General features: G+C 38.7%; 1 protein-coding gene across 50 annotated transcripts in view; it reads right to left on the reverse strand.

Moving 5' to 3' along the window:
* ptprk (protein tyrosine phosphatase receptor type K) overlaps positions 1-25888 on the reverse strand; it is a 286195-nt gene that overhangs the window by 133420 nt on the left and 126887 nt on the right. For all 50 annotated transcript variants that reach the window (XM_073933967.1, XM_073933966.1, XM_073933965.1 and 47 more), the window contains 3 exons: positions 12323-12404; positions 10290-10405; positions 5037-5211 (listed from right to left, as the gene is read on the reverse strand). In XM_073933967.1, coding sequence (XP_073790068.1) covers positions 5037-5211; positions 10290-10405; positions 12323-12404 — 373 coding nt within the window. The remainder of the gene's footprint in view (positions 1-5036; positions 5212-10289; positions 10406-12322; positions 12405-25888) is intronic.

A 25888-nucleotide genomic window follows, 5' to 3' on the forward strand; every position in this document is an offset into this window, starting at 1 on the left:
GCAGCTACCGATACGATATGAAACAATACATTAAAGACCCATGTGAAGCAGCTACTGACACGATACATATGAATCAGCTTCCAATATTATGAAAATACATATGAAGCAACTACCAATATGATACATTAAAGACACATAAATCAGCCACCGATAAGATACATTAAAGATACATATGAAGCAGCTACCGATACGATACATTAAAGACACATAAATCAGCTACCGATACGATACATTAAAGATACATATGAAGCAGCTACCGATACGATACATTAAAGACACATAAATCAGCTACCGATACGATACATTAAAGATACATATGAAGCAGCTACCGATACGATACATTAAAGACACATAAATCAGCTACCGATACGATACATTAAAGATACATATGAAGCAGCTACCGATACGATACATTAAAGATACATATGAAGCAGCTACCGATACGATACATTAAAGACACATAAATCAGCTACCGATACGATACATTAAAGATACATATGAAGCAGCTACCGATACGATACATTAAAGACACATAAATCAGCTACCGATACGATACATTAAAGATACATATGAAGCAGCTACCGATACGATACATTAAAGATACATATAAAGCAGCTACCGATACGATACATTAAAGATACATATGAAGCAGCTACCGATACGATACATTAAAGACACATAAATCAGCTACCGATACGATACATTAAAGATACATATGAAGCAGCTACCGATACGATACATTAAAGACACATAAATCAGCTACCGATACGATACATTAAAGATACATATGAAGCAGCTACCGATACGATACATTAAAGATACATATGAAGCAGCTACCGATACGATACATTAAAGAAACATAAATCGAGAGGGTGCTCGCTGCAGAGCCATTTGAGGAGAGGTGAGCTCCAGAGAGGGGGGGGGATGAGCTGTCGCTCCTCCTCCTGTAAGCTGTTTTAATGCGTACACCAACCCCACCCCTAACCCTACCCCCAGTGACATCACTCGTAGAAGAAGTGCAAAAAAGGTGGAGCTCAAGCTTAAGCTCCCCCTCTCTGGAGCTCACCTCTCCTCAAATGGCTCTGCAGCGAGCACCACTTGCATAAATCAGCTACCGATACGATACATTAAAGATACATATAAAGCAGCTACCGATACGATATATAAAGACACATATGAAGCAGCTACTGATACGATACTATACATTAAATGTACATATGAAGCAGCTACTGATACGATACGATACATTAGACACATATAAAGCAGCTACTGATACGATACGATACATTAGACACATATAAAGCAGCTACTGATACAATACGATACATTAGACACATATAAAGCAGCTACTGATACGATACGATACATTAGACACATATAAAGCAGCTACTGATACGATACGATACATTAGACACATATAAAGCAGCTACTGATACGATACTATACATTAAATGTACATATGAAGCAGCTACTGATACGATACGATACATTAGACACATATAAAGCAGCTACTGATACGATACGATACATTAGACACATATAAAGCAGCTACTGATACAATACGATACATTAGACACATATAAAGCAGCTACTGATACGATACGATACATTAGACACATATAAAGCAGCTACTGATATGATACGATACATTAGACACATATAAAGCAGCTACTGATACGATACATTAGACACATATAAAGCAGCTACTGATACGATACGATACATTAGACACATATAAAGCAGCTACTAATACGATACTAAACATTAAATGTACATATGAAGCAGCTACCGATACGATAAGATACATTAAAGACACAAAAAGCAGCTACTGATACGATACGATACATTAGACATATAAAGCAGCTACTGATACGATACAATACATTAGACACATATAAAGCAGCTACTTATACGATACGATACATTAAAGGTACATTTGAAGCAGCTACTGATACGATACGATACATTAAAGACACATATAAAGCAGCTACTGATATGATACGATACATTAAAGGTACATTTGAAGCAGCTACTGATACGATACGATACATTAAAGACACATATAAAGCAGCTACTTATACGATACGATACATTAAAGGTACATTTGAAGCAGCTACTGATACGATACATTAAACCTACATATTAGGCAGCTACCAATACCATACATTGAAGATACATGCGAATTAGCCACCAATACTATAAGCTATTATAGGAGAACATATGAAGAAACTGCGAATACAATACATTAAAATTACATATTAAGCAGCTACTCTTACAGTTAATCAAAATTATCGTCCTTTGCGTTGCAGAGTGAAGATGGAAGAGCGAATAAATGGTGTGTGAGATTATCATTTTAAGCACTTATTTGAGTAAATTAACAGTAGATATTCTGTTTTACTTTGCTAAACCAAAGCGCTTTCTGTTTGCCGTTCGAGCAGGTCTTTCTGCAGTCTGACTCTGGATCTCCACAGTGGTGAGATCTAATAAAAACAGGGCCGGCTTTTATCGACTGTTTGCATCTGAAAGTGTTTCTCAGTGCACATCCTGTCAATTCGGTTTATTCTCTACAAGCCAGAGAGGCCGTAATGTCATTACTGGAAACCCTGGGCTAAACATGCGGAGCTCCCGCGCGCGCTCAGAGGCGACAACTGTGTTCGCTTGTGTCTGACTTTTTTTCCCTCTCCCATCTTTCTTCCTGCAGCTGGGGGACACGCGGATCGATACTTCTCCAGCGCAAGAATTCGCCACTGAAATTTTCATTTGTTACAAAGCGGCCCCAAACAGCCGCGAGGCCCCGCTGTCGGCCCGCATTAGGGAGAGCGGGAGCTAATAAAGCACTAGCCCGGGGTCACGCGCGACAATAGGCGACTCAGTGCCAGCTCCCATTAGCGCGCGCACAAATCCATGGCCCAAAAATTTCCGCTGAAATTACCATCTTTGGTATCCTTGTAGCAGGATGTCAGCTGGGGAAGTGTGCTGGAGATATCTGAGCTGTCAGTGTGTGTCCCTGCAGCGCTCCGGCCGCCGCTAACTCTCTCTCACACACACACACTCAGAGTCGCATCTGCAAACTCCAGCTCGGAGGACTCGCTTGCGGAGAAGCACTCGCCAAAAACACCCAGAGAGCTTCGTTTGCATAAACAGGTTGCGCATAATAACGTGGCACCCAATGGTAATTGAAATAGGAATGCATTTGTATTATTTAGCGGCGCTTAAACAAGCAGATGGTCTCTGTAGCCGCGATGGACGTTTCTCTGGGTGGAAAAGCCTTCGGTTAGAGAACATCAACTCAGTTTGGTTCGTTACTCAGATTTAAAGACATGCTGTGTGTGTTTTCAATACAGCAGAGGGAACGAACTATAAAATGCTGCTTTAAAGGCTACAATCAACATTTAACTGGTATGTTTTTGCTATTATCCAACTTTAAACTTATGCAAATTAGCATTTTAACTCGCACCAAGTGTGTACATGAATGCCTATATCTAATTTTAAAATGATGCTTCACCTTTAATATGTCTAATAATGATCTACAGAGTGGCTTGTAGTCATGACGGATTGATTAGAAAATATACATTGAATAATTAAGATATCTGTAACGTGTGAAGTAAAAGATAATGAATTAATAGGTTAATATTGGCCAAATAGCCCAGGCTCATCAGAAATATGTGTACATGAATGCCCATATCTAATTTTAAAAAGATGTTTAACCTCTAATATGAAACATAATGATTTACAGAGTGGCTTATTGTCATGTCAGAATGATTAGAGTTGCCTTATTAATTACGGCAACAGTAATGTGTGAAGTAAAATATAATAAATGAATACAGTTGAAGTCAGAATTATTCTCCCCCTTTTGATGTTTATTTTCTTTTTTAAATATTTCCCAAATGTTTTTTTTAACAGAGCAATGAAATGTTCACAGTATGTCTGATAATATTTTTTCTTCTGGAGAAAGTCTTGTTTGTTTTATTTCGGCTAGAATAAAAGCAGTTATTAATTTTTTAAAAAACATTTTTGGGACAAAATTATTAGCCCCTTTAAGCTAATTTCCCCCCCAATAATCTACAGAACAAACCATTTTTATACAATAACTTGACCAATTACCCTAACCTGCCTAATTCACCTTATTAACCTAGCCTTTTAATGTCACTTTAAGCTGTATAGAAGTGTCTTGAAAAATATCTAGTAAAATATTATTTATTGTCATCATGACAAAGATCAAATAAATCAGTTATTAGAAATAAGTTTTTAAAACTATTGTGCTTAGAAATGTGCTGAAACAATCTTCCCAGAACAGAACAGAAATTGGGGAAAAAAATAAACAGCGGCGCTAATAATTCAGGGGGGCTTATATTTTCTGACTTCAACTGTAGGTTAATATTGGCAAATAGCCCAGGCTCATCGGAAATATGTGGCTACAAAAATGAAAAATACAAGCCTTCGGTTAGAGAACATCAACTCAGTTTGGTTCGTTACTCAGATTTAAAGACATGCTGTGTGTGTTTTCAATACAGCAGAGGGAACTAACTATAAAATGCTGCTTTAAAGGCTACAATCAACATTTAACTGGTATGTTTTAGCTATTATCCAACTTTAAACGTTTGCAAATTAGCATTTTAACTTGCACCAAGTGTGTACATGAATGACTATATCTAATTTTAAAATGATGCTTCACCTTTAATATGTCTAATAATGATCTACAGAGTGGCTTGTAGTTATGACGGATTGATTAGAAGATATACATTGAATAATTAAGGTAACTGTAATGTGTGAAGTAAAATATAATGAATCAATAGGTTAATATTGGCCAGATAGCCCAGGTTCATCGGAAATATGTGGCTACATAAATGTAAAATACAAGCCTTCAGTTTCAGCACATCAACTCGCTATTTCAGGGAAACTTTCATGGCAATTTGATGAAATTGCTCAGCTATGCAAATAAAATATTTACTACAGGACATTGGGACTATTGGTATTGTTTACATCCCTCAAAACAGTGTACACACAGGAGACCTGCATTAGAAAGCATGCTTTACCTCTGACGATGAGTCCAGCGAAGTTGGAGACCCCGGAGCCCCTCTCGGACTGCGTGACACAGCGGTACAGGTCCTGGTCCTGACTGCTGACCTCCTTCAGGCGGAAAGAAGCCGCAAACTTCCTGTGGTTGATGTTTTTCTTCTCCGCCACGGGAATGTCCTCGCCATTACGCCGCTGTGCAGGACAACATCAGCAAGACGATCAACACATTAAATCCAGTCACTTCACCATTATAGATAACACTTTAAAACAACATGCATTTACTAACATGGATCTTTCTTAATGTTCATTCATTCATTTTCTTTTCGGCTTAGTCACTTCATTAATCTGGGGCGCCACAGCGGAATGAACCGCCTCTTTGTTATTATTAGTCAATGAAGAGGAAGTCATTTGTTGATAGTTCATGTTAAAGGTGCAGTGTGTAAGTTCAATGTAACCTGCTCACCTAATGTTTACACTCATAATATTTATATTATTCGCTAATTAATAACCAGCTCATGTGGAACTCTGAATCTGCTTCTCATTTCGAAGGCTGCAACTGACCACCGAAAGTCACATTTCAGTCGCAGACACACACTTTGAGAGCCTTCCTGACTGACTGAATGAAATACGCTGTTTTCCACCAAGGAATCCCAGGGTGCTGAAATATAATTGGTTTATATAACTGGCAGTGGGCGGGTTTAATGACCTAAACAAAGACAGAATATCTGACTTCAACATCGTTTTTTAGATATGCAAGAATGTTCACTGCGCATGTTTCTGAAATATCTGCACACATATTATGGTGTTTCTATGAATTAAAAGAGTCTTACATGCAGCACCTTTAACTCACAGTGCATTAACTAATGTGAACGAGCACACCTTTGGATTTTAATAATGCATTAGTCAACGTTACTATGATTAATTAATACTGTTTACTTTGTGTTTATGTCAGGAAATGCATGAACTAATGGAGGCTCGCTGTGAAGTGCTGCTTATTATAACTGCTTCAGGTGTCAGAACTCATTTTAAATGAGTCAGCATGACTAGAGGAGCTTTAATATGTGGAGTAGGAGCGCTTGTTTTGACAAATTTGACACAAAATATAACTTCACTATCTCAACGTTTTAATACAGTTGACAAAAATGTGGACGAGAAAACATTCAGCAGGGTGAAAGTCTTCAATACTTTGAGTTGGTCGGCCTTGACTTCTGTATAGCATTTGTATATTGTATGCCTACTATGTATGATTGAGGACAGAACTGTAAGCCTTTTGTTGAAATGAAGCATTTTCACCACACAGCTTCGTCTCGCTAATTCAACAGTTTATTTCTCTGCATTTAAACTGTATATTTCAATAAAATAAAAAACATTTCTACTGTGCCTTTAAAGTAATAGCTCACCCCCCAAAAAAAGAGTTTCTTTCTTCTTTTAAACAACACCACAGAAGATATTTGGAAACCTGTAACTATTCACTTCCATAGTAGGGAAAAACACAGATGTCAATGGTTACAGGTTTCTGACATTTTATAAAATATCTTCTTTTCTCTGTTTAAAAAAGTAAAAAAGGGGCGAGTAAATGATGAGAGAATTTACATTTTCAAGAGTTCACACTTGATTGATTATAAAGCGTGTTTGGCATGCTGTCCCGGGAGAGAGCCCTGAGCTCATACGATCCTCTAGCCTGGGGCTCTTCCCTGTTTGCAAGGCAAGAAGGGAGTTTGAGCTCTGGAGAACTCCCCTGCTGTAGTAGCTAATGAACAGATAGTGATCGCTCTAAAGAGATAACTACTAGGAGCATGTCTATGGTGCTGGATTAGTCAATTAACTTAAGTTGCATGTTTTTTGAAGGAGGAAACCAACGTGAGCACGGGGAGAACGTGTAAACGGCGCACAGAAATTTCGGCTGGCTTGGTAAGGATTACAACCAGTGACGTTCTTGCTGTGAGGCAACAGTGCTAATCACTGGGCCACCGTGCCGCCCATCTAGGAAAGGAGATGGAGTAGGGGTGGATGGGGGGATTCTTTAAAACAAAGATGGCTGAGATATGGAGCTTATAGTGGCTTAGGAATCATCTGATTGGTGAATCATAGATTGGATAATGCAGGACCGGCTGTGATCAATCATGAACATGTGATCCGCTCAAAATTAGTTTATAAATTAACTTCACATTGAGTGATAAATGCTAAATGCTAATCCCTGCAGATGCTTAAATGACAGACAGTGTGTGTGTGTGTGTGTGTGTGTGTGAGTTATCACTACAGTCATCTTATGGTGTGAACAGTCCAAATGCAGAGACGACACTTCATTTCACGCTCGCAGTGACACACTTCTGGGTTGTTTTGGTGGATGGAGACGCTGGTGTGTCGCAGCAGATCTGTGTGAGTGAAGTGTGTGTGTGTGTGTGTGTGTGTGTGTGTGTACAGCGGATCATTCATTAGCCGCTTTAACACTGCCATCTCCTATTAGTCAGACACTCGTTCGCTCTCCTTCATTTCTTCACCTCTTCATGTACGAGAGCAGAAAAGGTCACTTTCCCCACAACACACACACACACACACACACACACACACACACACACACACACACACACACACACACACACACACACACACACACACACACACACACACACACACACACACACACACACACACACACACACACACACACACACACACACACACACACACACACACACACACACACACACGTTCCCACCCTGTCAGACACTCGCTCTGCTTCAATCCTCCAGCACACTTTGTCTTGTGGGAAAGTGAAGTCCTCTCATTAGTTAATCAGAATCAAAGGGCAGCGGCGGGACTTCAGCAAACACACACACACACACACACACAGCCCGCCGACACAGATATCATTAAACTGCAGGATTTTCCTCCAGGATGAATTCTGGGAAACGCCGTCTCCGTGTGACAGCCTCAGTTTTAATGAACGCCGCATCTCTGCTGCTGCTTGATTAGTAATTGTGCTTATACACACACTCTCACACACACACACACACACACACACACACACACGCTGACCGCGGATATAGGATACAGTTTCCAATAAATAAACTAAAAATGATGCAATTTTGGGGGGGATTGTGAAATCAAACTCTAAAAACATGCTGAACTTGACATTCCTGGCCAATTAGAGTGAAAGGCTTGTGACGGACTGATCTGAGGGCTGAATTGTGTTAAAAACAGCAGTGTTTTAGCTCAGTGGTGCTCGACTGCAGGGTCACAGAGCAGGTCTGATGGGTGTGTGTGGTTAGACTACACTGAACACTCAGACATAACTGCACTTCCTTTATTCAATCTGCACCGCTCAAATAAGGGACAAAAAGGTTTCAAATCTACACAAGCAGAAATATGAATTACATTAAAGGCTATTTAAAGGGACAGTTCACCTAAAAGTGAACATATTTTCCCCATTTACTCACACTCCAGCATTGATATTGATACTTTAATGAGTGTTTTTCTTCAGTTGGACACTAAACAAGATATCCCTTAACACTGATGAGAAAAACAAACACTGACATCAGTAGTATTTTCTGTTCCCGTCATGGATGCCAAGGGCTGTGATTACTCATAATTACTAATGGTACACTGGTCACTATTTCCTATAAGTTACTAATTAATAATGGTTACTAATAGTACACTGGTAACTAATTACTAATGGCTACTAATTACTAAGGGTTGCTAATGGTACACTGGTTACTAATTACTAATAATTACTAATTACTAAGGCTTACTAATGGTACACTGGTCACCAATTACTATTAGTTACTAATAACTCATGATTACTAATGTAACTGGTCACTAATTACTAATGGCTACTAATTACTAAGGGTTACTAATGGTACACTGGTTACTAATTACTAATAATTACTAATTACTAAGGCTTACTAATAATACACTGGTCACCAATTACTATTAGTTACTAATAACTCATGATTACTAATGTAACTGGTCACTAATTACTAATGGCTACTAATTACTAAGGCTTAGTAATGGTACACTGGTCACCAATTACTATTAGTTACTAATAACTCATGATTACTAATGTAACTGGTCACTAATTACTAATGGCTACTAATTACTAAGGGTTACTAATGGTACACTGGTTACTAATTACTAATAATTACTAATTACTAAGGCTTACTAATAATACACTGGTCACCAATTACTATTAGTTACTAATAACTCATGATTACTAATGTAACTGGTCACTAATTACTAATGGCTACTAATTACTAAGGGTTACTAATGGTACGCTGGTTACTAATTACTAATAATTACTAATTACTAAGGCTTATTAATGGTACACTGGTCACCAATTACTATTAGTTACTAATAACTCATGATTACTAATGTAACTGGTCACTAATTACTAATGGCTACTAATTACTAAGGATAACTAATGGTACGCTGGTTACTAATTACTAATTACTAAGGCTTACTAATGGTACACTGGTCACCAATTACTATTAGTTACTAATAACTCATGATTACTAATGTAACTGGTCACTAATTACTAATGGCTACTTAATACTAAGGGTTACTAATGGTACACTGGTTACTGGTTACTAATTACTAATAATTACTAATTAATAATGGCTACTAATGGTACACTGGTTACTAATTACTAATGGCTACTAATTACTAAGGGTTACTAATGGTACACTGACTACTTATTACTAATAGTTACTAATTACTCATGATTACTAATGTTACACAGGTCACTAATTACAATTTGTCACCAATTAATAATGGTTACTAATAGTACACTGGTCACTAATTACTAATGGCTACTTATTACTAAGGGTTACTAATGGTACACTGGTTACTAATTACTAATAGTTACTAATTACTAGTGGTTACTAATGGTACATTGGTTACTAATTACTAATAGTTACTAATTACTAGTGGTTACTAATGGTACACTGGTTACTAATTACTAATAGTTACTAATTACTAGTGGTTACTAATGGTACACTGGTTACTAATTACTAATAGTTACTAATTACTAGTGGTTACTAATGGTACACTGGTTACTAATTACTAATAGTTACTAATTACTAGTGGTTACTAATGGTACACTGGTTACTAATTACTAATGGCTACTAATTACTAAGGCTTACTAATGGTACACTGGTCACCAATTACTATTAGTTACTTAGGACACAACTAAGTTCAGAACACACTGAAGCTCAGTCAGCTGGATTTAAAGTGCTGTACATCAAATTGAAATGTGTTTGAGCCGATCTCACCTGCAGCCAGAGTTTGTTGTTGACGGCGTCCCGTACAGTTGCTATGCACTGAAATGTGGCGTTCTGTCCGGCATTTACCTCCACATCACCCAAACGCAGAAAATGAGGGGATTTATCTGCAATCAAAGGAAAATGTATTCATGGAAATTAATATAACTGTGTGTGTTTTTTTAATTTTCTGAAAAAAATGTAAATAAATAAATAAATAAAATAAAATAAAATAAAATAAAATAAATAAAATAAATAAAATAAATAAAATAAATTATTATATATATATATATATATATATATATATATATATATATATATGTATATATATATATATATATATATATATATATATATATATATATATATATATATATATATATATAACAAATAATAATAATAATAATAATAATAATAATAATAACAATAAAATAACAATAACAATAAAAACAACAACAACAACAACAACAAAAATAATAATAAACAATAATAACAACAATAATAATAAAAACAACAATAAAAAATAATAATAAAAACAACAACAACAATAATAATAATAGTAATAATAATAAAAGAATAATAATAACAATAAAAATAATAATATAAATAATAATAATTAAAATAATAATAATAATAATAATAATAACTCAATTTCTGTGGTTTGGTTTTATTTGCAGACGAGCTCCTGTAATGCTGTTTTAGCGCAGGATGCATTATCCTCCAGCGCTAAACACAACCTCCTCATCTGCATCATTTTAATAGGACGTGATGCTCCGCTGGCGTTATTAGCAGGCTTCAGAGGGAATATAATCCCGCTGGAGTGGCAGTAATCGCAGCGCTGCCGGATAATTACCAATACCTGTTACATTATCAGAGTTAAGCTGATCCCAGACCATCTAACCTGCAGGAGCACTTCTGTCTATGACCAAACACTCAGCACTTCAAATGCTGTGAACACGGCTGGCATTCAGAGCTGGAGAGTGTATGTGTGTATGTGCGTCACTCGACCTCTAAACGCTCGGTGTTAAGTGCAGTAATAAAGGCTGATTATATATGAGAGACGAGCGCAGGATCTGCTGCTGTTTACTCACCACTCTCTGATCATTTATTGATCACACACTGAAAATAACACACTCTTCAACTCTACATGCACTACAAAGGGCACTGCGCATTATAGAGAATGCTGCTCATATAGGGTTTCTGCAGGCTTCATCAAGTCACTTTTAAATACCCTTTTAAGACTATTATACATGAAAATTAAGATTTATACATGGCTAAACACTAAGGAGTTTTGATAATGGTCCAGAAAAATCTAATGTAGTTATTTCTTAGCCACATACACTCACCGGCCACTTTATTAGGTACACCTGTCCAACTGCTCGTTAACGCAAATTTCTAATCAGCCAATCACATGGCAGCAACTCAATGCATTTAGGCATGGTCAAGACGATCTGCTGCAGTTCCCGAGCATCAGAATGGGGAAGAAAGAGGATGTAAGTGACTTTAAACTAGCGATGCAACGATTATAAGTTTTTATTGTAGTCTAAGAAATGCCCCAGTTATCACAACATTCATTGATTTCAAAACCCCACTAGTTTAAAACTAAAATTATTTTAAATTTGGTTCTGTAGTTCGGGCATAAATACATATTTGTTGACCTGTTTAAAATTATTTAAGACCTACAACACAATATTTTAGTGAATTTAAGACTTTCAGGCCCAGTTTCACAAACAGGGCTTAGATTAAGCCAGGACTAAGGCTTAGTTAAACTAGGCTATTTAAGCCACAATTATAAAAATGGCCTTAGAAAAATATATTACTGGTGTGCACCTGCAGACAAAAAATGACACTGGTGTATTTTAAGAGTTATTTTGAGTTGAGACAGCTCAAACATGCAATTTAGTCTTGACTAGCCTTAAACCTTGTTTTACCGGTGGTAAGTATCCCGCGGACACCCTAATGTCAAATTGTGTGGAATATGCAATACTCTTAATATATTTTAGGATAGTGCATCCTTCACTACTGCACACACACAGCTGACTCACCGCATGGGTAACTGAGCACCTGGATGTCGTCGATGGCGATGAATCCTCGTCTGCCATTGGTCACCTCTGCCTCGAAGATCACCTGCACAGACAAACACAGCAGACATGAGTTTACATCGGCACACACTTATTCAGGCACACACACACACACACATCAATCCATCAATTTTGTCGTCTGGATATTTTCTCTTCTTCAGATCATTCTCTGTAAACCCTAGAGATGGTTGTGCGTGAAAATCCCAGTAGATCAGCAGTTTCTGAAATACTCAGACCAGCTCGTCTGACACCAACAACCATGCCACGTCACTTAAATCCCCTTTCCTCCCCATTCTGATGCTCGGGTTAAATTGCAACAGATCGTCTTGACCATGTCTGCATGCATAAATGCTTTGAGCTGCTGCCATGTGATTGGCTGATTAGAAATTTGCGTTAACAAACAGGTGTACCTAATAAATTGTCCGGTTTGTATTCATAAAACACATTCAAAACATAAGAGATTTTTGCATAATAGGCACCCTTATAGTTAATAATGTATGTAAAATACAAATACACTATGATGCAACTGAAATGGCATGGATCATGTATCTCCACAAAGGTGACCAAATTTATAACAAAATGCATATTTGCAGTAAATCTCACAAACACCATGCGACCATTTTGATTTAATGACTTGCAAAGAAGTTATTAAAATGATCAACACATATACACTCACCGGCCACTTTATTAGGTACACCTTACTACTACCAATGGGGTTGGAACTTCTTTTGCTTTCAGAACTGCCTTAATCCTTAACAAATACTGTCTCTATTTTTGATTATTGATGTAATTTTCTCTGTAATAAATATTCCTTTAACAATGTTAAACTTGTCATTAAAAAAATGAAACATTTATGTTTTTAAAAAAAAGTGTATACGACTGGATTTTTCTTGTTTTGACACGTTAAAATACATTCACCGGCCACTTTATTAGGTACACCTTACTAGTACCGGGTTGGACCCCCTTTTGCCTTCAAAACTGCCTTAATCCTTCATGGCAGAGATACAACTAGGCACTGGAAATATTCCTCAGAGATTTTGCTCCATATTGACATGATAGCATCATGAGTTGCTGCAGATTTGTCGGCTGGATATATTCTCTTCTTCAGACCATTCTCTGTAAACCCTAGAGATGGTTGTGCGTGAAAATCCCAGTAGATCAGCAGTCTCTGAAATACTCAGACCAGCCCGTCTAGCACCAACAACCATGCCACGTCACTAAAATACCCATTCTTCCCCATTCTGATGCTTGGGTTGAACTGCAGCAGATCGTCTTGACCATGTCTGCATGCCTAAATGCATTGAGCTGCTGCCATGTGATTGGCTGATTAGAAATTTGCGTTAACAAACAGGTGTACCTAATAAAGTGGCCGGCGTACATAAAACATTCAAAACAAAAAGAGATTTTTGCATAATAGGCACCCTCAACGAGCAGACAGGTGTACCTAATAAAGTGGCCGCTGAGTATGTTGCATTCAAACAACACACTCGAAACATTCCAAGTTTACTTGATTTGATTAGATGCACAATGACTGCTATGACTGAATCACATTTATTCCACAAATACAACCTTTAGCTAATCAATCTACACCACTAGATCTCCACAATAGCGGCGGTTCAGTCCCGAGACAGATCCGCCTTTGTGTCGAGTGCTGAGTTCAGCTGTGTTGGTCACAGACAGCCTCCGTTCAAAGAAAACTCCACGCCAAAATCTCATTCACCAATCTCCAAAGACAAAACAGATTTTCACAAACAGTTGCTCATTTCTGGAAGAGAAGCTTTCGAGCAAACACCCACGCGGGGACGGAAGAAAAGCGTAATTGAAAAGCCTGTGAACGGCGAGGTCAGTCTTGAGTTTGCATTATTTAACCGAACGATGAATCCGCTCAGTGATTCTGCCTCTACGTGAAGAGTTTTTTTTTGTACTGCGCTTGTGGCTTTCCAAACGCAGCTTTAATGTTGGTAAGATGGCAGCGATGAAGCCCGCGAGCGCTAAGCCTGCGATCTGAGGGTGACCCGGCCGTATCAGGCCAGGTCCCGCTTTCAGACACACCAGAAGCCATTTCAATTAGAGCCGTGGCCATCTGCAGCCCGGCGTCAGGGAATATTGATAGCGATTTTCTTTTCAGCCGAGCGGCGCGCCTCTTTAAACTGATCTCTCTTAAAACGCCTCTGACATTTCCAAAGCAAATCTCAGGCCCGCTCCTGGTCAGTAATGCTTATGAGCCGATTATGATGTAAATCTTCAAAAGTGTTCTGGCTGAATGCCGTTATTCAGCCTCCTCTGTCGCTCCTGCTCGACTTAATGCTGCGGGATTCACTCGTACAGTAATTCTGCCCATCAGGCATCATTTCAGGGGAATCTGGCCGCAATCCGGCAGTGGCAGATAGACTGGAGCTTCACCGCTGAGATTTAAGCCATTTGATGGATCTGAAGATTATTGGTGTGCTTTACAAGAAAGTAATCTTTCAGCCTTTGATTCGGCGCTATTCCCCGTGTAACGTATAGCCGAATTTACAGCCAATATCTGAGTGAAAAGTGCCTCCGCATCATTTTATTTCAGTGATGCTCTTGCTATTTTAAGACTTTGCATTAAGACGTCATTCATTTTCTTGTCAGCTTAGTCCCTTTATTAATCCGGGGTCACCACAGCGGAATGAACCGACAACTTATCCAGCACGTTTTTTTAAGCAGCGGATGCCCTTCCAGCCACAACCTATCTCTGGGAAACATCCACACACACACTCATACACTACGGACAATTTAGCCTACCCAATTCACCTGTACCGCATGTGTTTGGACTGTGGGGGAAACCGGAGCACCCGGAGGAAACCCACGCGAACACTGGGAGTACATGCAAACTCCACACAGAAACAACAACTGAGCCGAGGCTCGAACCAGCGACCCAGCGACCTTCTTGCTGCGTTTGCATGGGTTTCCTCCGGGTGCTCCCCCACAGTCCAAAGACATGCAGGTACAGGTGAAGTGTTTCCCAGAGATGGGTTGCGGCTGGAAGGGCATCCCCTGTGAAAAAACGTGCTGGATAAGTTGGTGGTTCATTCCGCTGTGGCAACCCCGGATTAATAAAGGGACTAAGCCGACACGAAAAAGAATGAATGAAGATTCAAAATCAACAGAATAAATATTGTACAATATAAACTGAGCCATATATGTTTTGAAACCTGTATTCAGAAGACACATGAACACTATCATCTACCCATCCTCAAATCCAAATACAGCAGCCCACAAGTTATCAGCCCCAAGTACAATATGTGTGCAAGGCTGCTCTGAGGTTAGATACACAGTAGTGATGGGAAGTTCAGATCTTTAACGCTGATGTTAGGACTCAACATTATGTAGTCAGCAATAGTCATTTCAGTCAGTTAAAGCATCACCATGATGTGAAAAAGGTCTTACAGTAAAGTTCTGCAACCCAACTAAAGCATGATTCACTTATTTAAATTCCATTACGATTTTCTGTTATGAAATAAACTTACGTTTTTCACCAGATCCTCTCATTAAGCCCTCAGTCCACCAATTCCAATAAGACTTGAGTAAAAGCATTAAAGTATCCAATTTTAAAAGTATTTTACTCATACTGAATGCAGGCTCAACGAACAGCAAGAAAGGTTTTATTTCCTAATATAGAAATTAAACTGAACATCTCAATATTTCAAAATGGCAGAGCAAAATAGATGAAAAAAAAAATAGAACAAAAACAATTTTAAAAAAGTAGTAAAAAAAGTTTTCAATTGATTAGGATGTTTTCTCTGTGTTAATATTAAACAAAGAGGAGTGCTATTTTTCAACTTAGTATATATATATATATATATATATATATATATATATATATATTTTTTTTTGTTAACAACTGTTTATTGAGTTTTTCAGGAAACAAAAAAAAAAAAAAAAAAAAAAAAAAAAAAAAAAAAGTGTAAATTTAAAACTCACTCCCACCCATCCCACCCCTGGTAGACTTCAAAAGTATAAAATACTAATAATAAATAAATAAATAAATAAATAAATAAATAAATAAATAAATAAATAAATCAAATAAACAAATCAAATAATTTTACAAAGGAATTTCACAAAGACTTCAAAAAGGATGACGCAACATCAAAGGCTGAACGCCATCTACTGACAGTTTTCATATTAGCACCATGTATACGGGAAGTTGAGAGTTCCATCGAGAGAATGTCCAACAAATAAACAACTAAGTATAAATAAATTCAATGAAAAATACATCACAAACTCACAGCTGAATGCACATGATGCAAAATTTATAATTTCAGAACAACATTAATTCACATTGCACAAAAGAACTAAGCTAAAACATAGTCATATGATGTCACAGTGGTTTTTGCCATATCAGTAACCATATTAAATTCACTTAATTCAAATTAAATTAACATTAAATAGACTTTTCCTTCAATGTGTTTTCTCAAATTTTACGATAAATTCTTTAAATCTCTTGTTTAGTTTTAGTTTTACTGTCATTATTACTATCATATATTAATAAGCATTGTTGTTACTCCCTAACTCTGACTGGTTTCCTTTTTATATGCTTTACTTATATCTGTGATACTTGCTTCATTTATTTGCTGATATTGTTCCTAATGTATGTATTCTGACATTTCCACCAAGTTACCTTTACATGGACACACACACACACACACACACACACACACACACACACACACACACACACACACACACCTAACAGTACCTGACTATATTGTTTTTGTTTGGTTTTTTATTGTTGTTTTGTTATGGTTTTTTGTTGATGTTTTTTTTTTTGTATTTGTATGATCCCAATTTATGTACCTTTTTGCATATTCTAAAAAAAAAAAGAAAAAAAATCTCTTGTTTTCGTGGCTCGTGGCAAACAAAGTAGACCCTGCATCTTGTAAGAGCCATTCTGCATATCGGTAAATGCAACCATTTCTTTCAGATAAGGCCATGGATGGTCATCAGTGCTGGCACTGCTTAATGTGCCGACTTCGGCTTCATCATTTGCTGCAGCCATGTCGCTAATTAAACACCTGGTATTAGGCAAGCTGCTAATTCACGCTAACGTAATTTAGCTCATAAATAGCATACAGTACCTTCAGCAGCCTGCAGATGGCGATATGGCCTTGTCCGCCCAACAAATTAGCCGTAGTAGATCGAGATGCCGACTTGTCGCGCACAATCACAATGTAACGAGTAACAATAAGCGTCCGTTCAAATGTAGTGGAGTAAAGAGTACAGATATTCAACCAAAAATGTGGTCAAGTACGGAGTAAAAGTTGCTTATATTTATAATACTCAGTACAAGTACAAAGTAGCCAAAAACATACTTAAGTGCACTGTAAAAAATGGCCGTGATTTCAACGGTAAAAAAAACTGTAAAAATGCTACAGTACAAATACGTAACCTGGTTAACGGTATGTTTCCTTAATATATACGGTGAATAACCGTAAATTGACTTTCCCAGAATTCCCGGCATGGCACATCACTTTTTATGCATTAGGTTGACATTATTATGGATCTTTAAAATACAGACATATTACCTCGATAAATTATTAAAATACGGTAATTTACCGAAAAAATTAAAAATTACTTTTACGGTTTGTACCGTGTTTTTAACGGTAAAGTACTGGCAACCACAGCTGCAGTTTTTTTTACCGTAAATTTTACGGATTTATTTTTTACAGTGTAAAGTAACGAAGTCCATTTACTTAAGTACTTTACACCACTGCTGCTTACACACTATAATAGGGATGTAACGGTATTGTAAATACCGTTATACCGCAATATTATTTTTTTCGATATTACCGAAGTCGCATGACTCGGTAAAACTATAGGTCTTCTGAGAAAATTTGCTCAGGCGAATGAAGCGAACGGGAGGTAGCGGAAACTACAATTCCCATCAGCCCATGCTTGACCATCATCCTTTGCGGTCTGTTGTTGCTACAGATCCAGTAATGCGGAAATGGAGTGTGCTGCTAGAAGCGGGGATGAAAAAGAGCTGGAAAACTCTAAAGCGGGTGTTGTCGCCGCGCGCGTTCTGAATAGCGGTGTTGTCAGCACACTGTTCAGATTGATGCAGACATGAGACCTCTATCTTACTCATGGTTTGTCCTCTCAAGTGGGGGAAAGACAATGCACAACGTTACCCACTGCTGTCAACCTGGGCCAAGTCATATCTCTCTTGTCCCAGAAACCTCAGTCCCAAATGAGAGGGGTTTTTTCTGTTGCAGGGGACATTGTAAATGCCCAGAGATACCAGCTTTTACCAGATTATATTTATATGATAATTTTCCTTTAAACCCATCTCTATCTAAGTGAGTGAGTGATTAAATGTTGAATGTGATGAGTTTTCAACAATACTAAATTGAAACTTTATTTTTTTTACATGGTTTAATATTTTTTTGTTATTAAAATTGAAGTTAGTGTTTCAAAGCTTACAGATAGATGGCTAATTTGTATGTCATTGACACTTTTGGCACTTTTTTTGGAGTATTTTCATAAGTTTTGTTTTTTCCTGTAAATGATTCAATAAATACCGTACCGTGACATTCATACCGAGGTATTACCGTACCGTGAAATTCTGATACCGTTACATCCCTACACTATAAAAAGCCATAGATCAGTGCATACGTGTTTCAGCCGATGAGCAGGCTTTGGAGAGAGAGAAAAAAAGGGCAGTGAAAAGAAGAACAGTGCAGAATGATGAAATGAGGTGAGGAGGAAGACAGCAGATATTCTGGCACTGGTGTGATGTTCTGCACTCCTCAATTATCCCCCATCAGACCTGGACAACTACAGAACTACAGAGATCTGCACTCCAGGACATAATCAAACCACCAGTGGCCGTCCTGGCCAAAGTAAACGGCCAACAGTGATCAGGCAGGCTGTGCATCATTTATAATTAGCCTAGTCAGGGTGTGAACTCCACTATCTGAGCAGCTGACTACTGTTCAGTGTTACAGCGGTGTTTAAAATGAGAGTTTGTAATTACTTTCAAGCCTAGTCAAGTTGAGCTTCATGGTCATTCTGCTACATATGTGGAAATAAAGGCAGTGGCGTAGCGGACGGGCCTGCAGGGCACGCACCGCGGGGGGGCCCCGCGTGATTAGGGGGCCCCGCGTCGTTACGATATTCAATAACTGAAAATCCGGCAACCGCAATCATCAAACTCTTGGAAACAACTGTGGTCGGAACCAAAGTTCACAGGTCTGTGTTCTCTGAACACCTCTCAAGCGGTGGACTACTTCATTCTGATTGCTTGCCGCCAATGTTGCCAATTTAGCGACTTTTCAGACCCCCCTAGCGACAAATCTAGCGACTTTTTTGTGTGTTATTGGAGATTTTTTTTTAGACTGTCATTTGTCCATACTGTACCGTCCCTACTCTTCTCAACGAGCTGCGTGTGATGCTGCCGGCCCCTCCCCCGCCTCACAGCACTGACAGGCGGCCCAGTCAGTCCTCTACAGCAGCCTCTCCCACCAGCAGCCCGAGAGTAGATCACCCCTCTGCGTACCGACGACAAATGATTTAGCACAGGCAGTGTGAAGGTATTTCCCTTGTACAGTCTAACCGATCTACTTCTACTTTATTTTAACAATTTATTTGGACCGTTTATTCTTTTCTTGTTCACAATCACAGACATTTTAGTGACAGTTTCTGAACTTGTCTGAGTTTATGACATGTGAGAGATTACTGCACATTCACTTACGTTACGTATACTAAATTTAGTTAAATAAACATGCTTATATAAAGTGTAGTGCAATTATAAATGCCCCTTTATTAACCATAGGCTGTAAAACAAACAAATGGTAGAACGTGATGACGTCAGTGATATGCAAATTGACGTATGACCTATCCCCCCCCCCCCCACTTCATCAGCGATCCCTGCAGGGTGGCCTCCGCATTTTGCGCTACGCCACTGAATAAAGGGGAACGAAATGCATCTTGCAGGATCATGGCGCACCCAGAGTTCATCAAGATTCTTTGGATTCGTCTTCAATGCCTCCTCTAGATTAGGCATGAGAAGGTAACTGTGTTCAAGGTAATCCGCGGTTTGGAAAAGTCAAGGTTTTAAAACTTTCTGCTGAACCGTTTCTAAGGTATGAGTAAGATTTTTTTATTTACATAGTATCTCCAGTAGAAAAGATCTCCAAAGACGGCTTTTTAAATTGTAAATAAATCTGTGTTTTTGAAACTAATGAAGACAGCAGAAGTCAATAATTCATTTGAATAATTTCAGGGTTTCTGCAGGTTTCACCAAGTGAAATTGAAGACATTTTTGAGACCATTATGAATGAAAGTTTAGGGCCCTGTCATACACCCAGTGCAATGTGGCGCAAGGCGCGACGCAATTGTTGTTTGCTAGTTTCAGCTTGGTGACGTCTTTTGACGTTTTGCGCCACGCTGTGTAGCAAATGCATTTGCGCTCATATGTGCGCCCATAGGCGTTCATGTCTAAAATTGGGAGGCGTTCTGAGGTGTATTGCTGGCGCGTTGCTATTTTGAGAAACTAGAATAGATTTTTCAATAGACCAGAACAAAGCAAGTCTAAAGTCGAGCGCAGAGCGCGTTAGTTATGCACCTCGCTTACACACAAGATGTAGAGCAATACGCAAATATCTTTACAAATGAAAAAGAATTAAAATACTAAGATTAAATCTTAAAAAAGGGGTAAACTATGTGCCCTTTAAGACCTTTTCAAGACCCAGCAGAAACCCTGTATTTAGCCTGACATGTTTACTGTTCCAAAATATGTTTAATGTTTCCCAAAATAAAATCTATTGTGTTCAAAGGGGAAAAAGGTGTTGTTTTTTACCTAGACATTTAAAATTAATATATTTTAGAGCAGTATGGTGATACCGTGATGTTTTTATCCAAGGTTATCATACCGTCACAAACTTATACCAGCCCATGCCTACCCCAGACACGCTCAATAATGTTCATATCTGGTGACTGGGCTGGCCAATCCTGTAGGCTTTCATGTGTTTTACAAATATCAATATCCAAATATGGACACCTGAATGGTTTTGTGTTTCACAGTCACATATCCACTTTTACTTACTGAAAGATCCTGTTTAATTCAGTGTATGAGTTGCCATTTCTTTGTATTTGTTAGTAAACGTTTGATTTCTGAGTGTAAATTGGGACCCTAATGTTTTTATTCTGCACACTAAACTGAAGTAGAAAGATTCCACAGTCTCTCAATTAAAACAAGATGAGAAAAATCACAGCAGGATCCCGCCGTCTCTGCTCGACACGTCATGTAGAAAACACACCGAGACGGACGCATTAAACACACACGCACGACGCAAAAGAGCAGAATAAAGTGCTGCCATCTTCAGATCAGAGCACAAGGCGAGTGTTTGGTTTGCTCTCTGTGCATTTGTTTGCTTTTCTCTCTCCGTTTATTTGAAAGTAGATGTGTGAAATGCCTAACATTGCCAAAATTATTAGTCACATAACCTTAATATGAGAATGCTGATGCACATATGAGGACAGCCAGGCAGAATAAATGAAGCTATTAAAAACAGAAATTAACAAGAGTATGTGTTTTAATTTTAGTTTGAGGTACATTCTGACTGAAATGTAAATCTAAAATGACTGAATTGAAGATCATCTTGACTGAGATCTATTCCCCTCTACCCGTGTGTGCATGTGTGTGTGTGTGTGTGTGTGTGTGTGTGTGTGCCCTGTCATCATGTTGATGGCAGATCGGTCTGGATGAGGAAGCCTGCAGCTTTGCTGTCAATCACAACCTCATTGCAAGAATACACACACAGATGCGCGCGCACACACACACACACACACACACATCACTATCTGCAGACATCTATCACCCTCACCCTCAAAACACACACACAGAGAGACTAAAAAAGTAAACATTCCCACTGGCATGCGACCTAAACACCCGGTCTGTGAGTGTGTTTACATTGTGAGAAGTGATCAAACTGAAGCTGCTGTTTGGACTTCATCACGTCTGAACATCCATTACACTCACAATCATCCATCATGCTTCTATTGAACACGTAAATGACTCTTCAAAGCATTAAATTATGAAACATTGATTACATCTGAAGCCCTGCATGTACCACAATCAATATCGCTTAGAGCTGATGACTCACAACACACACACACACACACACACACACACACACACACACACACACACACAGACCGCAGGATCGAGAGGCATCTCTCATTTTCTTGTTTTCTTCAGCTCAGGGTCTGGAGCTCAGGCTGACAGGCAGACGACAGGATCACGCCACCTACATGAAGACTGTGTGTCTGCACATGATTTCAGGCCAGTGTGTGTGTGTGTGTGTGTGTGTGTGTGTGTGTGTGTGAATTAATGAGAGAGCAGCATTACAGTGTTTCCGAGTTGACTTCCATGCCACTTCAAGCTGATCACTAATGTAAAAATGAGGTTATTTGGATCGTAGATCCATGGACGTTTTTCAGATTTAAACTGACAACACTTATTTTATCTGGAATATTCCTGTGTTTGGTATAAGTCCTTTGTTCGTTTGTTCGTTCATTTTCTTTTCGGCTTAGTCCCTTTATTAATCTGGGATGTTTTATGCAGCGGATGCCATTCCAGCTGCAACACACAGGTTATTATAGTTTAGCATTTTTAATTTTTATTTCAACAATTTTTTTTTTAATTTGCTGTTGATTTTAGTCGAGTTTAAGTTTGTTTCATTCATGGTTTTCTTTGTTTTATTATTTATAGTTTTTAATTTATTGTGAATTTCATTAGTTTATTTACCTCTTTTTTATTATACAATTATTTTTTATTGGTTTAGGCGAGGCAGTGGCGCAGTAGGTAGTGCTGTCGCCTCACAGCAAGAAGGTCGCTGGTTCGAACCTCGGCTCAGTTGGCGTTTCTGTGTGGAGATTTGCATGTTCTCCCTGCCTTCACGTGGGTTTCCTCTGGGTGCTATGGTTTTCCCCACAGTCCAAAGACATGCGTTACAGGTGAATTAGGCAGGCTAAATTGTCCGTAGTGTATGAGTGTATGTGTGAATGTGTGTGTGGATGTTTCCCAGAGATGGGTTGCGGCTGGAAGGGCATCCGCTGCGTAAAAACTTGCTGGAATAGTTGGCGGTTCATTCCGCTGTGGCGACCCCGGACTAATAAAGGGACTAAGCCGACAAAAAAAATGAATGAATGAATATATTATTGGTTCATTCTGCTGTGGCGACCAATCTTTTAGGGTGGATAAATAAGGGACTGAGCCTAAGAAAAATTTATGAATTTCAGTTAATGAAAATTGTATTTATTTATTTTTTATTTTAATCTTAGATTTTTAAATTTTTTTAATTCATTCTAGTTAAGTTTCAGCTCAAAACACCTTTCAGATTATTTATTACAGCTTTCTGAATATTGGAATTTTCAGCTCTGAGCATCTTGTAGCTGTTTTTGTGGCATGTGCCTTTAATGCTAGTTTTCCCCACCAATTATTCCTGTCAGAGTGTGCCTCAATCTCCGGCTCGGCTGCGCCAGATAAACAGAACAGTGACAGACATGAAGCAGATCTCACGTAACGTTTGTGAGAAATACTACAGTAGGAACTTTTCCAATGATTATTTGATGGATTTGTTGTGGAGTTAATTCAAGCCTTTCTGCAACGATGAGTCACACACAAGGTCGATACAAAGTTCACGCACACACACCCACACAGCATGTGCGTTTAGCTTTGCACGACAAATGTGACAGGATACACATTAATATCCACTGCTGTGTGGACATCCATTATGTTAATGTACAAAATGAACCAGATTTTACGTCCACAAACCGAGACTGAAGCATCTCCTTTTATGACTGTACTGACATGTGGCTGTGGTGATAAAATAGCTGTAATCTATTACAGTACCGTTTTAAAACATTTAAAACTTTACTCATTCTTAAACATGTGATGAGGATTGATGATCACAGAGAGCTGAACAGATCTTTTAATCCCAGTTGTGCATGTGCTGTCTTGTTGATATGATTATACACGTTACTATGGAGACATGTTAATATGTGGCTGTCAATCAATTCGGTGGGTAGGGAAACCGCACTCCTACCTAACGTTGCGGTCGGACTCAAAATGGGAGGGATGGGGATCCTATTTTGACCTTAGCAAATTAGAAATAACAATAGTTTTAGTCAACTAAATTTCATAGGATTTTAGTCGACTAAATCTATTACTCTTATTCGCCAACGAAAATGTTAATATAATTTACAATAGTTGCCGTCATCATCACTTCCATTAATTTATTTTTTGGCGATAGAAACATGTTTGTAAACAAAAAAATTATAACAAAAATTTTTCATCAAGGAAATGACCACCATAGCAAACCACGACTATCCAATCAATTCCTCACAAACAAAACCAAGCCCCGCCCACATTTGTTCTTAATCCAGATGCCGTTTCACTTGATGCGAACAACAAAAGGGAACGTTTCAGCACACTGATGACAGAACTTTGCAGAGGAAAACAATTCACAAACAAGACCCCGCAAAAAACACACATTCAGTTTCCTCTTCCTGTTGGCATCCTTCAACCAGATATTGAGCTCAGCGCTCTCATCTCTTCACCTGTCAAGAGCAGCACACACAGACACACACTTGCATATATGACACACAGACACACTTTGCATTGTGGTGATCATTACCACAGCTCTCTGAGTAAACAATGAGAGCAAGGGAAAAGCCTTATTGATGCCAGTGTGATGCGTGGGGTGTGTTTTATTTATTTATTTATTTATTTATCCTATTCATTATTGTTTTTCAGGGGTCTGTTAGCGAGCGAGAAGCGAGATGTCCTTCATCATTTGGACAGACGAGTGGCGAAATGTTTCTCTTCCCCCGTTTCTGCCCCTGCGCGTGCCGAGACTCCAGTGCAAGGACGAGCCATTAGGAGCAGTAAATGGGTCTGTGTGTGCGAGCAGCAGATCCCTCCGCGGCGGCACCGGGGGACACTTCATCTCTCTCCAGCAGTCGTGTATCTGGGGTCTGATTGTAATCCGTCTCTTATGGAGATCAGCCTGCAGCGGCAGCACATTCACCTCAGCGGATGATGGAGATGATCTGTCTGAAGACAAAACACCCCCAGCTCACACACTTCATTTCATATCAGCAGCAGAGAACTGTCACAGCCTCTGCTGCCCTGTGTGCTGTTCTGCCTCTACACTCTACTGTGTTTCTCCCTGGGACACACCAGAGTCAGCCACAGCCCCTACTCTTCATTAACAGCCCATCTCCTTTATACTCAGCAGCTCCTCCTCTTCATCAGCAGCTCCTTTTCATTAGTAGCTCCTCCCCTTTATAATCAGCAGCCCCTCCTTTTCATCAGTAGCTCCTCCCTTTCATCAGCATTACCTACTATTTATAATCAGCAGCCCATCCTCTTCATCAGCAGCTCCTCCCTTTTTGCATTAGCAACCCTTCCCCTTCATCAGCTGCTCCCTTCCTTGATAAGCACCCTTTATAAGCAGCTCCTTCCCTTCATAATTATCAGCTCCTCCCTATTATAAT

Source organism: Danio rerio, chromosome 20 (assembly GCF_049306965.1).
Source record: "Danio rerio strain Tuebingen ecotype United States chromosome 20, GRCz12tu, whole genome shotgun sequence".
Taxonomy (NCBI): Eukaryota; Metazoa; Chordata; class Actinopteri; order Cypriniformes; family Danionidae; genus Danio; species Danio rerio.